At 34.7% G+C, this 16,601-nt stretch overlaps 1 protein-coding gene across 1 annotated transcript in view; it reads right to left on the bottom strand.

Annotated features, from left to right (window-relative positions):
- Nelf-E (negative elongation factor E) overlaps window positions 1-16,601 on the bottom strand; it is a 111,926-nt gene that overhangs the window by 40,092 nt on the left and 55,233 nt on the right. Inside the window, exon 4 of the mRNA XM_090410221.1 lies at window positions 1,726-1,887. Coding sequence (XP_090266347.1) covers window positions 1,726-1,887 — 162 coding nt within the window. The remainder of the gene's footprint in view (window positions 1-1,725; window positions 1,888-16,601) is intronic.

The raw sequence follows: 16,601 nt of genomic DNA, 5'->3' as shown, positions 1-16,601 counted from the left end.
ATTCCACAATATCGTTGAACCACTCTCTAGTTGGTCTTCCACGTCTTCTCCGCCCCTCAACTTTCCCTTGTAATATAGTTCTTGTCAGGTGTCCCGAAGAACCTCTCAGAAGATGTCCTGCAAATCTGGTCTTTCTTTGCATAATATTCTTGAGCAGTGTTCTTTCCATCCCAACTCTTCTTAAAACTTCTTGATTTGATATTCTCTCTATATAGCTAATCTTTTCCATTTTTCTATAACACCACATTTCCAATGCATTAGTTCTTTCCATATCTCTCTTTTTGAATGTCCATGACTTGCAATACTCCAAACTGTTGCTTTAACTATTCCAACTCTAACACCCAATTTAATATTCTTGTTTATTAAAATTCTCTTCGTTTCCATAAATGCCGATTTAGCTTTGCCTATTCTATTTCTAATGTCCAACTCTGAAGTTCCTTTCTCTGAGATCCAGCTACCTAAATATTGAAATCTATCCACATCTTCTAAAATCTTTCCTCCACATCTTATTTTTACATTATCTCCTATTTTTCTGCCCATTATCATTATCTTGGTCTTCTTTGTGTTAATCCTTAGTCCGTATTCTTTACAAGAGTTTTCAATTCTTCGAACAATTTGTTGTAATCCATTTTCACTTTCTGCCATCACCACTACATCATCTGCATATCTTAAGTTATTAATGATTCTTCCATTTATTTTTATTCCTTCTTCTACATCCTCAAGCACCTCTCTAAGCATCTGTTCATTATAAAGATTAAACAATAATAGTGATAACTTGCATCCTTGTCTAACTCCTCTCTCCGCTGGGAATTCTCCTGTTTCCTCTCCATTTACACATGCTGAAGCTGTTTGTGATCAATACAATCTCTTTAGAATTTCCAAGTCATAAGAGTCAATATCAATATTTTCTAAAATGTCAAAAAGCCTTTTATGTTTCGCTGTATCAAATGCCTTTTCAAACTCTAGAAATCCCCAAAACAATTTTCCCCCATGGTTTAGTGTTTTCTCCCCAATAATTCTTAGTAAAGATAAATAGTCGGAGTTGACAGAATCAAAGTTTGACTAAGTCTGAGGGAATTCTTGTGATAACAAATGGAGAGATCAGCTAACTCATCTTCAACTCAAAATAATGATTTCTCCCATCAAGACAAGAATCAAATTCAGGTAATTTCCAATTGAAGAATGCATTGTCCCATCATTCTTTCAACCACACTCGTTCCCCATCATCCATGCTAGGCCTGATGGGCAGTCATGGCCAAGTAACTTGGATCCTTAGAAACCTTCTTACTCCTTATAACAGGTTGGTTAATCCTATATTCATAGTCTTCTATATCCATAAATTGTATTCTTCTGGCAAGTTTGCATATTTGTAGGATGGAAAGCCTGCCACCTCCATATGAGACTGGCTAACTGATCTTCAACCAAACAGCTGAGTCCCGATTTCCAACCAAAGGCACCAATACTAACTGAATTACAGAGCCTCTAAATTTTTAAAATATGTCTCTCTAAATATGGAGAGACATATTTTAAAAAAAAACCTCTATACCAAATATGTATATCTTATTAGAATTAGAGCCAATTAGAATAGAAGACAGTAATAAATCAATCACATTCTTAGAGATTCATGAACTGCAGAAAAAATTGCAAATTTTTTTTGTAACATTTTTTTTTATATTTACCTCCCTGTAAATGTTTTACTTCAAATAATAAAGCTTTTTAGCTTACCATAGCATCATGTTCTTCATCATTGGGATGACTTGCTGAAAATGGCTGATATCCTGTTACTGCTCCACCTAACTTTTCTGAACCAAAACGCTTTCTTTCAAGGGCCTTAGGACGCTTAAATCCTTGTCTTTCTTTAGGTTCTATCTTAATTGCACTAATAGCCTGTAAAGAATATAATAAATTTAGTTTAATCCTTTATCCAAGTGTGAGCAAACAAAGTTTGCACCTGAGAGTATCTTCAGGACTGGGGTAAGGTGGTACAACACCAGGCAACTCGTTGCAAAGGTGGAGCAAGCTCACAACACTCCTATCTCAGTATCTCCCATAATGCAAAACACATCTCCTTGTGGATATGTATAATGTTATGCATTAAGGGGAGGGCCACTACCCAGAATAATTTCGACCTTTACTGAGGTCTCTTCAGTAGGAGCCAGGGCCGAGTGGAGATACCAGGCAGAAGCATTAGCAAGGTCATCTCTACCTATAGGAGTTGCCAAACAGTGTGCCACCTTTTTATTAAATTACTCTGGATTTAGAGAAAGATGTTGAAAGTTTATTTTTCACTTGGTTAGACTATAATAAATTTAGTTTAATCCTTTATCCAAGTGTGAAAAGCCTGTAAAGAAAAGAAACCAAAATGGTATAATGCTAAGAAAGGGGGGGGGGAAGAACTTCCAGGAATAGATAACATGTAAACATTACTATTTCATAGTTATATTTTTATTTAGAAAAAATAATAATAATAAATAGTAGATATTATTATTATTATTAAGGGAAACTCCAAGGCATCCTTAGCATCAAGGGAGGCCCTAAACATCATGTCAGGAACAACTATTCAGCATTTGCACAGTATCTATCATACTTTGCTTTGAACTCATTTATAGTCATGGCACCCACAACAAACTCAGACAGCTTATTCCACTCATTCACCACTCTCCAAATAAAAAACCTAGTTCTAACACCCTTGCTAACTACACTCTTGCTCAGTTTCCGTGGATTGCCCCTAGTTCTCCCACCACCAGACCTGTTCTGAAAAATTTCCTCTGAATTAATCTTGTAAAAACCCTTCAGTAATTTGAATGTCTCAATCATATCCCTTTTCTGCTTATCAACCAATTTCTGTAACCCACAGATCTTCAACATGTTCTTGTAAGGTTCATTTCATAGACCAGCTATCATCTTGGTTACTTGCCTCTGGATCCTCTCTACCTCCTCCCCATCAAGAAGAACCTCCCCCTGGCGCCCAGATCTAGCCACAGTAGTCAAGATGGGTCTTATCAAAGCTCGATTAAGAGGAACAATAACTTGCTTGTCTCTGCTCGTCAAAGTATTCTTTAACCAAGTGATCTGATGAGCTGATTTAGCCACTTTTGCAATGTGCCTGCTAAACTTCAACTCCCTATCCACCGACACTCCCAAATCTCTGGCTTTGTCAATTTCCTGGAGTACAGCTCCACCAATGTGGTATACTGCTGCTAATCTTTTCACCCCCAAAATACATAATGTTACACTTTGCCATATTAAACTGACATCCATACTCCTTAGCCCAGTCTTCCAATCTATCCAAATCACCCTGCAAAATTTTTACATCATGTGCATTCATTATTGCTCTACCCAACTTTGCATCAACAGCAAACAAATGAACAGTTCCTCTCAGATCCTTTCCTACATCGTTAATGAATAAATTAAATAGCAGTGGTCCAAGAACAGAACTCTGTGGCACACCACTAGTCATAGGCCTTCTTTTGGACTCTACTCCTGAATTCCTATCCATCCCCATATGCTGCAGTTTACTGATTAGAATTCCATGTGGTATCCTGTCAAAGGCCTTGCTGGACCTTAGCAAGGTCCAGCAGTATCACTGTAAACCCATTACCTTTATCCAGTTCAGCTGTCACTGTTATAAAACATGAGCATGTTATTGAGGCATGATCTACCCTTCACAAAACCATGCTGTCCCCCATACAGTATCCCATTATCATCTATCCATTCCTGTATTTTGCTCTTGACTACTTTCTCCAAAACCTTGACAATGACTCCTGATATGCTGATTTGTTGGTTATTTGCACAGCAGTCTTGGAGCCTCCTTTATGCACTTGGAGCCCTCTTTATAAATTGTTATAAACATATTTATAGAAATATGTATTTAAAGTTCTGAAAGGGTTGTATTAAAATACTAATTGACTACTAAAATTAGAGTTGCAATATTTCAATACAGAAATAATACATGTATTCTGTATCATCACAACCAACCATTTTTAATAACCAGCTATGTGATAAAATAATTCCTTTCCCCTACAAGCACTTAAGAAAATGTTAGACATTTCCAGGCAATTAATTATTTCTCTTTAAAAAAGATGTTATTAGAAAAAATAAAACAAAAGCTTAACAATTTATCAATCTTTCATTAATGAATATTCTATTGTGAAATGGTACAATGATTTAGAAAGATTATGATTACCGAAAGTATGACAAGATCCATTAATAGGATTACAAATTCTTAACATTTCACATAAAAACAACTGTGAGGACTTGTAATCCTCTATAATAAATAAACTGAGAAGAATATCACATCAGTAAACTTGTTAAGAGATTATTTGATTACCATTGGCTAATGAACCAAACTTCCCCATTATAAATGAAATATCTTTATTTCTACCTATGAGATAATATACAACTTACAAAGAAAGACTTTACAATTTAGAATGAAATGGAAATAGAACTGGGGTCTAAAAAGAGAGCTAAAGACATTCTTGCTGAGATAACTAAGATATACTGCATGATTACAGTAAGTTATGACATAACTACAAAACAGTAAAATTACACAATAACCACAGTATAAAAACACCTTCAATGAAAGTGCAAATATTTCCTACTACAAATAACAGCACATCAAAGAATGGGAATATAAGGTACATACAACAATAGGTTGTTTACCAATTAAAAGTGGTTGCCAGTGCTAGAAATTAATATAAATAAATCATATAATTAAAATTTTAAATTTAAAAAAATTAAAAAATATAAACATAAATGGATGGAACATGTTCAAAGAATAAAAATAGAAAGATTACCAAAACAAGCCTTGAAGTACAAGCCATTAGGAAAAAAAAACCAGGACATCCTCTTAAAAGATGACTTCTAAGGCCGGAACAGGGGCCACATGCTAGGCCTAAATCCTTGATATGCATGATGATGAAATAATATAATTATTATTATTATTAGACACCTTCAGGGAGTCCAAAGACTCATCGAGGGAGGGCACCTACTCTACAACTCTGTCTCCACCCAATGCTCCAACTACAATCATCATCTACACCAACTCCATTTACCGCCCATCACCACTAATATTTTCACAGACAATCACAAACATCCATACCCATGGTGGGATTCGAACAGCCTTTTGGCTGGAGAGTAGATATGCTAACCACTTGGCCAACCAGGCTGGCAATAATAATAAATATAATAATAAATATATTTTTGATGTTTTCATAAAATGAGAATCTCTTAAACTGCTGGGGGGGGGGAGAGACAATCATTCTGATTAGGCCAATGTAAAAGGGCTCCATACTTAAAACTGCTTCTATTGAGGACAACTTCATCTTGCAGGATACAATGTTTAGTGTGAATACCATGCTGTGCCACACCAGATGCTTGAGGTTTCACATATTCAATATAGTACTGACGTTCATTAATTCTTTTTTCTACAGAATGGCTTGTCTGCCCATAATAGACTAGTTTATTATATCAGTAAGCTACATAGAGTGAACCATTATTATGGAATTAATTTGACATACCGATAGACAGACTAATTTGGAAGAAAACTATTGATACAAGATTAGTAATAATGTAAACTTAATGGTGTAGCACCATCACAACATCCTTGTACACTCTTTTGAGTGTACATATGAGGAATCTGATGAGTAATATTGGTATGATAAGTAGTAAAGCTCAGCAGATTGTAGGCTTAATTATAATAAGCTTCACTTGTAGGAGCAGAAGTTACATTATCCTATAAGAATGCCTCACTGACTATTAAAGTGTCCTCAATCACAACTTTCACTATAAATTTCCTTATAATCTGAGTTTGAAAAATATTTTTTGATTATTGGCAGATCAAAATTTGATAAGTGGTATGTTCTGTCTGCACAAAAAAAATATACTATGAATGTTTCTTCTGGTCAACAGTAATATTCAGAACATATGTTGCAAAAGCTCATAATAAAATGCCTTTGCATTCCTGATTTAAATGTTCAATCATCAATTTTTTTTTCAGAAGTATACTTAATTTCTTTTCCTTCTTGTTGCAATCATAGTAACTTTACTTCTCCATACAAACTTAGAGAAAAAAAGTTTCTTAATAAATAATCTTCTTACAATACAACAGTCTCTTTCTTTTACTCCAATTCTGTTGCCCTTATCTACACCTTTTTAGATATTCCCACATTCAGATGTTTACTTCTGCAATTTCTGTTCTGGTAATTTGAAGAGACCAATAAGGAGGCAGAATTCTGATAGCTGCTCAGAAAAGATTCAAGTTGCCATTATTACCGTTTCATATAGTGTAAGTAGACTATTAGAGGAAGTTATTTAATTTCTTGTGTGCATCCAATCAGTAAATTACTCCACAGATTAAGCGGTTTAAGTCTCAATGCTTAAAAAATAATATCCGAAATTACAAAACACAGATTCATAACCCAAGATATCATACCTATAACATGTCCTCTAAATTAACATATTAACCATTAACTCATTAAGAGACTGAGTTTTCAGATATTTTTTAATTAAAAAAAAAAGATGTAATTTACATAAAAACATACATATATACAAGGGCGGTCTGAAAAGTTCTCGGCCTCGCCCATAGATGGCAACACTATCGGCAAGATTTTTCTTTTCTAAGTCGGTAGGTACATCTGTCATAAGCATCCATGTGAAATTGCAAGTCATTCTATCAAGTAGTTTGTTATATACAGCTATGTGAAGCAAAAGTGTTGTCTGTATCCCTTGAAATGGATAAAATTGGGTATCGTGCGGTTATAAAATTATATAAAAGAAGGTTTAACGCTAAAAGAAATTCATTTGAAGTTCATAAAAGTTTATGAGCACTCTTCTCCTTCATTTTCGACAATTAAGAAATGGGCTGCCGGGTTTAAACATGACCATACGCAGCCTTGAAGATGATCCATGTGAAGGACGTCCAAAAACTGTAACAACACCAGAAATTATTGATCAAGTGCACGATATGGTATCGGATGACCGGTGAGTGAAAGTGCGTGAAATTGCTGAGACTATAGGCATTTCAAAAGAACGTGTAGGATATATTTTGCATAAAGAATTGCATATGAAAAAGCTTTGCGCAAGATGGGTGCTGCGCTTGCTCACACCAGATCAAAAACGCACTAGCATGAAAATCTCTGAACAGTGCTTGGAGCGTTATAACAAGAATAAAACTTGGATTCACCATTACACACCAGAATCTAAACAGAAGTCAAAACAGTCAACAGAAGCTGGTTGTTCAGCACCAAAGAAGACAAAGTCAGTTCCGTCAGCAGGAAAGGTGTTTTGAGATGCTAAAAGCATTTTGTTTATTAATTATCTTGAAAAGGGTAAAACAATAACCAGAGAATATTATTCTGATCTTTTAACCAGACTAGATGAAAAAATTCGTTAGAAAAGATCCAATTTGCAGAAGAAAAAAAATCATCTTTCATCACAATGCACCTGCCCACAAGTGTTTTGGCAATGGGAAAATTAAGGGATCTGCTATGAATTGTTGGAACATCCACCCTATTCCTCAGATTTGGCTCCCTGTGACTTCAATCTGTTCCCACAACTAAAACTCTTCCTCGTGTCAGCGTTTTTTTTCGAATCAAGAGGTGATTGCTGCTGTAGAGAGGTATTTTACAGATCTTACTGAGAACCACTACATGGACAGGATAATGGATTTGGAGCATTGCTGAAATAAATGTATTACTCTTAAGAAAGATTATGTTGAAAAATAAAAATAATTTTGAAATTATAAATTCGTTTTTTCATTGTTAGGCTGAGAACTTTTCAGACTACCCTCATACAACATAAAATCAATTTTCAATAAAAAAAAGATGTAATTTACATAAAAAACAAATATATACAACATAAAATCAATATAACTGAACCATGCAAGCACAAATATATATATAATACTTCAGATCACAACATGACACTATATGAAAAATACTTTCAATGCACTGCCTTCTTTAATTATATTCCTTTTTGGACAAATTTCTGAGAACTTAGTCTCTTGTTTTGTTTCTAGAAGAACGTTTGCTCTCTTGAATTCATGCAGGAGTTAAAATTAACACAAACTGCTTCCTGTATAACAGCAAAATCAATCTGATTGTCCGTCTATTCTTCATTATACATCTTCCATTATTGTTTGTATTTGCACTTTTTCATATTGTTTTTGTTCTTTATGTTTGGTTCCTGCCAATCCTTAGTCAATATGTGATTTCCTATATTGTTAAAGGAAGTTTTTAATTTCTTTTGTATATCCAATCAGAAAATTACTCCCTTGTTTGAGTGGTTTAAGTCTCAACATTAAAAAACATACCATTATATTATTCTTCATTATACATCTTCCATTATTGTTTATATTTGCACTTTTTCATATTGTTTTTGTTCTTTATGTTTGGTTCCTGCCAATCCTTAGTCAATATGTGATTTCCTATACTGTTAAAGGAAGTTTTTAATTTCTTTTGTATATCCAATCAGAAAATTACTCCCTTAGTTGAGTGGTTTAAGTCTCAACGTTAAAAAACATACCACCTTCTTACCCACATAACTAGTGGCATATCCATCCCCATTTGTTCTAATTTATGTGACAGAGTTCCATGTGGTATTTGGTCAAATACCTTTGCAAAATCATCATGCAGCCTTTTCCATAGACTACCAACCAGACTTTTACTCAACTTCCAGGGATGATCTCTCGTTCTGCCCCTTTACCCAAGTGCTGAAACATTTCCCATGCACCAATCTTATAAAATGAACAGACCTGAGCACAATAATTCAGAAGTGGATGTATCAAGGCCATATAAAGAGGTATAACAATTTCTTTATCTCTACTTGTTAGATGTATTCTTCAATAGCCAAGTAATCATATAGCTACCTTAGCAATATATCTTCTAAACATCAAACTCTCTGTTCACACTCCTAAAATCCCTGGCTTCATCTATTTCCTGGAGTATAGTTCTATCAATGTGCTACATAGCTTAAAACCTATTTATTCCAATATGCATAACTTTACATTTCTCCACACTAAACTGATAACTGTTATCTTTTGCCCATACTGATAGCCTATTTAAATCATCCTGCAAGTTCTCCAAATCACCTTCATTCACTATTCCTCTACCTAATTTTGCATTAGCAAACAACTGAATATTTTCTTTCAGGTTATTTCCTATATCATTTATGTACAAATTAAACAGTAGTGGTCCTAGCACTGAACCTTGCTGCACCACCACTCATCACTAGCTTTCACCTGGATTTTGCTCCTCCATATATCACTTTCTATTATCTGTCCAGCAACCACCCTCTTACCCACATAACTAGCGTCATATGCATTCTACATTTGTTCTAATGTGTATAACAGAGTTCCATGTGGCATTCGGTCAAATGCATTTGAAAAATCCAGCAGAATCATCGTGTAGCCATTTCCTTTATTCAACTCAGTTGTCATTATTGTAAAATGTCAGAAAATTACTAAGGCATGACTGCACTTTCACAAATCCATGTTGCTCCTCAGAGTATATCATATTTTTCTCCACCCATTACTGAATTCTCTTTTTGACCAATTTTTCCAGTACTTTTATCACCACTCCTGAGATACTGACTGGAATATAATTTGCTATTGCAATCTTAGAACTTCAATTATGCAAGGGAATTATTTTGCCTCATTCTGCTCCCTTGGAACTCTACCAGAGATGAGACTTAAATTAATGAGCCTAGTCAGAGGCATTGCCAGTTCCCTTGCATACTCCTGTAAAACATAAATATAAATACAGCTGTATTTACAGCGAGATTCTGCAATATCTTAAGAACCTCCAATTCATCCACCTCTGTTCCCACATAAACCTCGTATCTGTATGATATGCTCTTGCAAAGTGGTCACTCGGTAACTCACCTATTTTATCTACTTCTGTTACCTTGTGACCATCAGCACTTATTCAGGCTATTCTTCCTCTCTTTGGGATGTCTTTCACCTGGCTCGTTTCTTCTCACAACCTGATTTTGCCTTCCTCACCATATGATAGCCCTCTCCTTATATATCCTCCATAGCACTTTTATTTTTCTGAAAATTAATGATATTAATGATGTTACTCATCCATCTAACTCCTACATGATTAACCCTCCTTACCTGACATATACAATTTAATGTAGCTTCCTCTAATGCCCTCTTGTCCTAAAATTTCTAGCATTAGTATATAGAAACTGCAGCATCCAGCATCCCTGTCTGGGACCTAAAGTCCCCCAAACACCTTTATTTCCTGAATTTACTACCCTATTTAATATTTATAGTTAAAAGACTGGATTACACACTTATTGGTCATTCTCCCATGCACTCACCTCATGGGTGCCTTCACACATTCACCTACATCCACCTTAATTGCTTTTTCCTGAATTTGTGCTTCAGCATACTTGGTGAAGCTCTATCTAGACACTTAAAACAAAAACCATTTAGACATAGTCTGCCAGCATTATACAAATCCTTCTTTCTGTCAAACACAGATCATAGGTCCACAAACTACATCATTCCTTCTGCACAACCTGTGTATTGATTTGTTTGCTATCAACGCCCTCCTCCTCAATTCACCCCATCATAGCATGGTGGGACTTACTACTTTCACTTTCTTGCTCTTCATTTTTGCTTCATCCAACAACTCCTTCACATCTTCCCTCATAGAATACTTCTCATCTCTCAGATCATTAGTGCCAACCAATACAACCAAAACTAATATCACTAATTTTTGTGCAAGGGAAACACGATTTTGTTATACCTTGTTTTTCTCATTTCTTGTTTTTGTTATACTTTGTTTTTCTCATTTGTTGACATGATCTATTTTTATCTTGGACCACTGCTTCTTTCTCTTCTCAGCCCTCCTAATCTCTTGTCACTTCTGCAACTTATCAAATTTGCACCTTGTCCTGTGAGGAATAACATGTGAGGCTGTACAAGCAAAAAACATTAAGCATAACACAACTGTCTATCAACAAACACTCCACATCTTTCTTCGGGTGCTTATACTCAAGTCCAAAACAGCTGCAATAAATCTATCAATGCTTCCAAAACTGCCTTTGTAAAAAGAAGGAAACTTGCATGGTGTCCAAATGACAACCAAGCCTTCTTGTCTCTTTCCAAAGTAATTGGTTGTAATTTTTGGCAACACTTCTCCCACCCTTGTTGCAACCAATGGCTCCACTGTGTTCACTACTGACAGAAAAAGCCAATTTCCAGGCTTCATACTTTTCCTTCAATGCATGCATAACTAATGCTAATAAATGCTCCAACCATTCTAAATGTGCAATACTCAATGCCTCCTTTATCCTTTTGCCAGAAAGAGATCAGAAGAATATTGTCCAAATTAGACACTAAAAAGTCTAGTGGTCTTGATGGCATTTCTCTGTCCTGAAGGGTTGAGTGCCAGAGCTGACTCCTGTCCTACATCACCTGCTGATGCACCATATATCCCACAGCCTGAAAATGGGCCTGTGTTCAACCCATTCCTAAGAATGGTGACAAATCACTACCAAACTAATTTCCAATAAGTGGTTGCACTTGATATTATTATTATTATTATTATTTGACAAATTTTTTTGAACTTTTTTCCATATCCTCTCACTATGCAACTAATACCAGGTGTTCCACAATGGTCTGTTCTCTCACTAAACCTTCTTCCTCCTGTATACATCAATGACTTACTTCAGCTGACTGCCAATGCAACACACAATTTTGCTGATGACAGCATGCTGCACTACTCCCTTTCAGTTGACAAATCATGCACTACACAAACCACGTCAACTTACAGAGCATCAATCGCCTGTTCTCAATTCTGATCACCATCCTCCATAGGAGTTCAAGATAATCTTGTCAATTTTAGTGTTAGCAAAACACAGTTCTGCCTCATTTCCCATAAAAAACATCCAAAGAGGGCAATATGATAAATCCTTTCATAAAGGAGGCTTTAACACTACAGTAGCAAATTATAGACCAATCGGTATCATAAGAGTGGTGGTAAAAGTACTGAAAAACTGGTCAAAAAGAGAATTCAAGAATGAGTAGATAAGAATATGATACTCTATGAGGGGCAACATGGATTTGTGAAGGGTCAGTCAAGTCTTAGTAATATGCTAACTTTTTATAATTGACAGGCTGAATTGGATAAAGGAAATGCCTACATGATGATTCTGCTGGATTTTGCAAAGGCATTTGATTGAATACCCCATGGAACTATTAGGCAAATGGAGACAGATATGTCATCCATCCCCATTTGTGGTTATGTTGGTAAGAGGGTGGCTGATGGATAGATGCAAAAAATTGGTATATAGAACAGCAGAATCCAGGAGAAAGCAGATAGCCAGTGGTGCAAGGTTCTGTGCTCCAATCACTACTGCTTAATTTGTACATAAATGAGAAAGGGAATATTTGAAAGGAAATATTCAGTTGTTTGCTGATAATGATCCAAATCATCTACCTTTATGATATAAATAGGCTTACAGTATGGGGCAGAAGATAATGGGCATCAGTTCAATGTGGAGAAATTAAAATTATACATCTTGGGGTAAATATATTACAGAATGTATACCATACTTTAACATATTTTAACATCAATGTTAAAATTTCATTGATGACTAATGAATTGACCTTATTAAGTAACAAATCTGCTTTAAGCATGTATATTTAAACTTGTATATTGGACAGTGGTATGAGCTCAGCTATAAACTTATTCTTGGACTTAAACTGGAACATTAATGCAACCATAAGTTGGGGAAGTGCCAAAGCTGATGCTGATTCTGAAAACAGTCTCTTCCAACTAATCCTATGTGAAAGAGCATTCAGAGCATGGCCTGACAATTCCAACTTGCCATATAGATAATTGTGGATGTAATTTTTGTGTTCTTCAAAGCAGATGTTAACTATCCACCAGTATGTCCAAAGTAGGCTAAACCTACAGACACAAGGAATTTTATACACTCCAGGATGTGCAAGGGGATGAAGTTGATTTTTAGGAGAATGGAAGGTAGCTAATTGAATGAAAGGTGATTGAAAGTGGCATAGAGATCATATCTGCAGAGAGCTTTGACTATTTTTTCTGATATACCCTTAATATGTAGGATGGGAATGGGTTTGCTTTGATCCTATGTATTGCAGGAGTGACGTATGAAGTATTTTATTTTATACAGACTGTAGCAAAAAGCTAAAATGATGTTGAGTAGGTTGCTGAACACAGTTTCAAGGGCCATGCATTTAAACAAATAGCCCTGACTTGGAAAGTGGAGGATGCCATACTGCTGAGAAGGGTGGTGGTGTGATTGCAAGCCTAGTTGGCCAAGTGGTTAGCATACCCACAAACCAACAGGCTGTGGGTTTGAGTCCTGCCTTGGGCATGGATGTTTGTGATTGTATTTAGGTGGGAGATGAATTCCATCATCCAGTGTGAGACCACTTCCCTGCTTACTGGAGGCCAAAAGTGGCTTGTAAAAGTTCCATGTTTAGTCTCTAGACTAAACCATAAACCCTGCTGTTTATGGACTTGTAAAAAATAAATTTAAAATTTACAAAAAAAAAAATAATAATAAATATAATATATATATATATATATATATAAAATTGATAAAAATAGAAAAAACAAATCCTTAGCTCACCCACAGTACAAAATGTATTATAGGTTTGCAAATAACCTTTCATGGGTGAGAGCAAGATAAAAAAAAAAAAAAGATACCAATTTCAACAAGTCATGAGAACAAGGATTTTCACAAATGAATCTGATCACTGGCCAAACCTGAGCTTTGTTAATGGCAAAAACCATTTCTTCACTACTATTTGTTAAAACTGAAGGTCCATCAATGACATGCTTCGATCCAGCAAAGTATGCTGATTCATGGCTGCTTAGAAAATGTCATTCAACAACAGACACAAATAGCAAGGAAAGAAGTTGGCATATTGTGCCATATGAGAACTTAATAAAATTTCAGAATTTTTTATAAAAAATTATCATATACATTTTACTTATTTTTTATATACTTGTATGGGAGGGGGGGGGTGAGATGAGAAGTTCTAATAATCACCATAAAGAAATTGAGGAAGAACCATGCAACTTACACATTATTCTACATATTCCTCCATGAAGTGCTATACACTTGTTACAATGTTGCTGCATCATTTGCAATCTTATGAGAAAAAAATCACATCAGAAAATATCATTTTGTTCTAGATGTTTATCGCAACTTCTCATTCCCCCCCCCCTTGTATAATATATTTATGCATCATAAACTGTGTGTTATATATTTAATTTGTTTTCTTATTATAAAATCAATCACACTATGAAGTAACAATAAGAAGAATTTTTTTGTTTTTTCATATGCTTTTAATTTTCAATCTTTACTGCTAGAATAGAATGAGTACTTGAACTTTTTCTGTATTAAAAAAAAATAAGCTTCTAGTACTTAAGTGTTCTCTAAAATAATGGAAAAGTTTATCAACAGTCAACTTCTTAATCACCTAGAGAACTAACCAGTGACCACCAGTGAAAATGATGACAATCGAGATCTACAACAGATCATCTACATCAGGGATTCTCAACCTATGGTATGCATACCACTGGTGGTACATGAGCCACTACCTTACTGGTACATCTAACATCTTGAATTAAATATAATGGTACATCACTGGAAAAGGTTGAGAACCCCTGATCACCTATCTCTGGAAACGTGCAATAGAAAGATTTGATAGGGTCTGGCATAGAGGCCTTTCCAACACATTGCCATCTTATGGTCTGCCTTCCAGGTTTGGTAAATGGATTACTAATTTTCTCTCAAATTATTGGTTGCATAGATTTGCAAACAAATCAGTACGAAATATTTTCTTACCTTCCCTAATATATCTGTGGGAGAGGGAAGGAATGCATAGGTATTCAGGTTGATCACATCAGAACTATTTGTCATTCAATGTGTGATAAGAAGTAAATATAATAAAATCACCACAAAATGTTATTTCCTTTATCATTTATTTTAGCACATATGTATTTTAATTCAATAAAATGGATATTATATATAGTTCACACTTTTATTCATGAGTAATACTACTAATAAACAACAAATTACACAATAACCACAGTAATTAACTTTAATGAAAGTACAAATATTTCATACTGAAAATAACAGTACATCATCAGTGAGTAAAAACAAGCAAATCAAAAAAACAGGAATACAAGGTACAAGCAACAATTTTTTGTTTACCAATTAAAAACTGTTGCCACATGCTAGAAATTAATATTAATAAATAATATTATTAAAAACTATTTTTTGATAGTTACATAAAATGAGAATCTCCCCAAACTTAGGGGGTGGGGAGAGACAATTGTTCCAATTCAGATTTGGCTGATGTAAAAGGGCTTCACAACTTTCTTTGAAAGGCATTCATATTTAAAACTGCTTCTATGGAAAAGACTCCAGTAATTTATCAACTAGTGTTTATCGAAAACCTACCTTTACTGGCAGATACATTCATCAAAAGTCTGCTAATTGCACCTCTCAAAAAATTGATGTTATTAAGTCTTTAATTAATAGAGCACATAATGTGTACTCTTCTCCCTTAAGCTTACAAGAACTTATTATCAAAACTTTAATGGAATTTAATGATCACAACCCTAATCAAATCCAGCAGATAATTGACTCCTATGCTCCAACACCACAGGATTCTTCAACTTCTTATATTTCTGTTATCTCTGAACCAATTGGTAGAATTTTGAAGAAGTATCATCTTATTCCCACATATTTTCCTATGAACAAAATTTCTCATCTGTTGCCATCTACAAAAGACAAACTGTCACCTCTATCATTAGCTGGCATTTACCAGATACTCTGTAAATGTAATCTGGCATACTTTAGGCAGACAGGCCGTTCAGTGGAAAAAATAATTAATGAACATCAATATTATATTGAATACATGAAATCTCAAATCTGGTCTTGCACAAAATAGTATTAACACCAAACACACTATCTGATGGGATGAAGCTCATCCTCTCCATAGAAGCAGCTTTGAATACGAATACCTTTTCAAAGAAGTTGCGAAGCCCTTTTTACATCAGCCAAATCTGAATCAGAATGATCGTTTCTCTCCAAAAGTTTGGGAGATTCTCATTTTATGTAATCAGCAAAAATAGTTTTTAATAATATTATTTTATTTATTAATATTAATTTCTAGTACACGGCAAGTTTTTAATTGATAAACCATCAACTGTTGTATATACCTTGTGTTCCCGTTTCTTTGATTTACTTGTTTCTATGCACTGATGATGTAATGTTATTTTCAGTACGAAATATCTGTACTTTCACTTCGTTAAAGTTAATTACTGTCATTATTGTATAATTTGTTGTTTATAGTCATGCCACAGGTATCTTTAAAGATTAATATTACTAATACTTAGGGGTCCTGTTACATTCTAATAAAGAACAGCATAAGTATAACTAAGAGGATGCAATTGTGATTCTTTATCAATCTGTGGGATGGAACCTAAAAACAACTGACATAATTCCATAAGGAACATCTGTTCTACTGCTGAAACATAACTGAAATCAGAATCACAACAATGTTTCAAACCAGAAATTTTTACTACAAAATTCAT

The sequence above is a fragment of the Typopeltis vanoorti genome, chromosome 20 (assembly GCF_054136105.1).
Source record: "Typopeltis vanoorti isolate ZY-2024b chromosome 20, IOZ_Tvanoo_1.0, whole genome shotgun sequence".
Classification (NCBI taxonomy): Eukaryota; Metazoa; Arthropoda; class Arachnida; order Uropygi; family Thelyphonidae; genus Typopeltis; species Typopeltis vanoorti.
The sequence above is the reverse complement of the archived record's forward strand: the minus strand, read 5'-3'. Positions and strand labels throughout refer to the sequence as shown.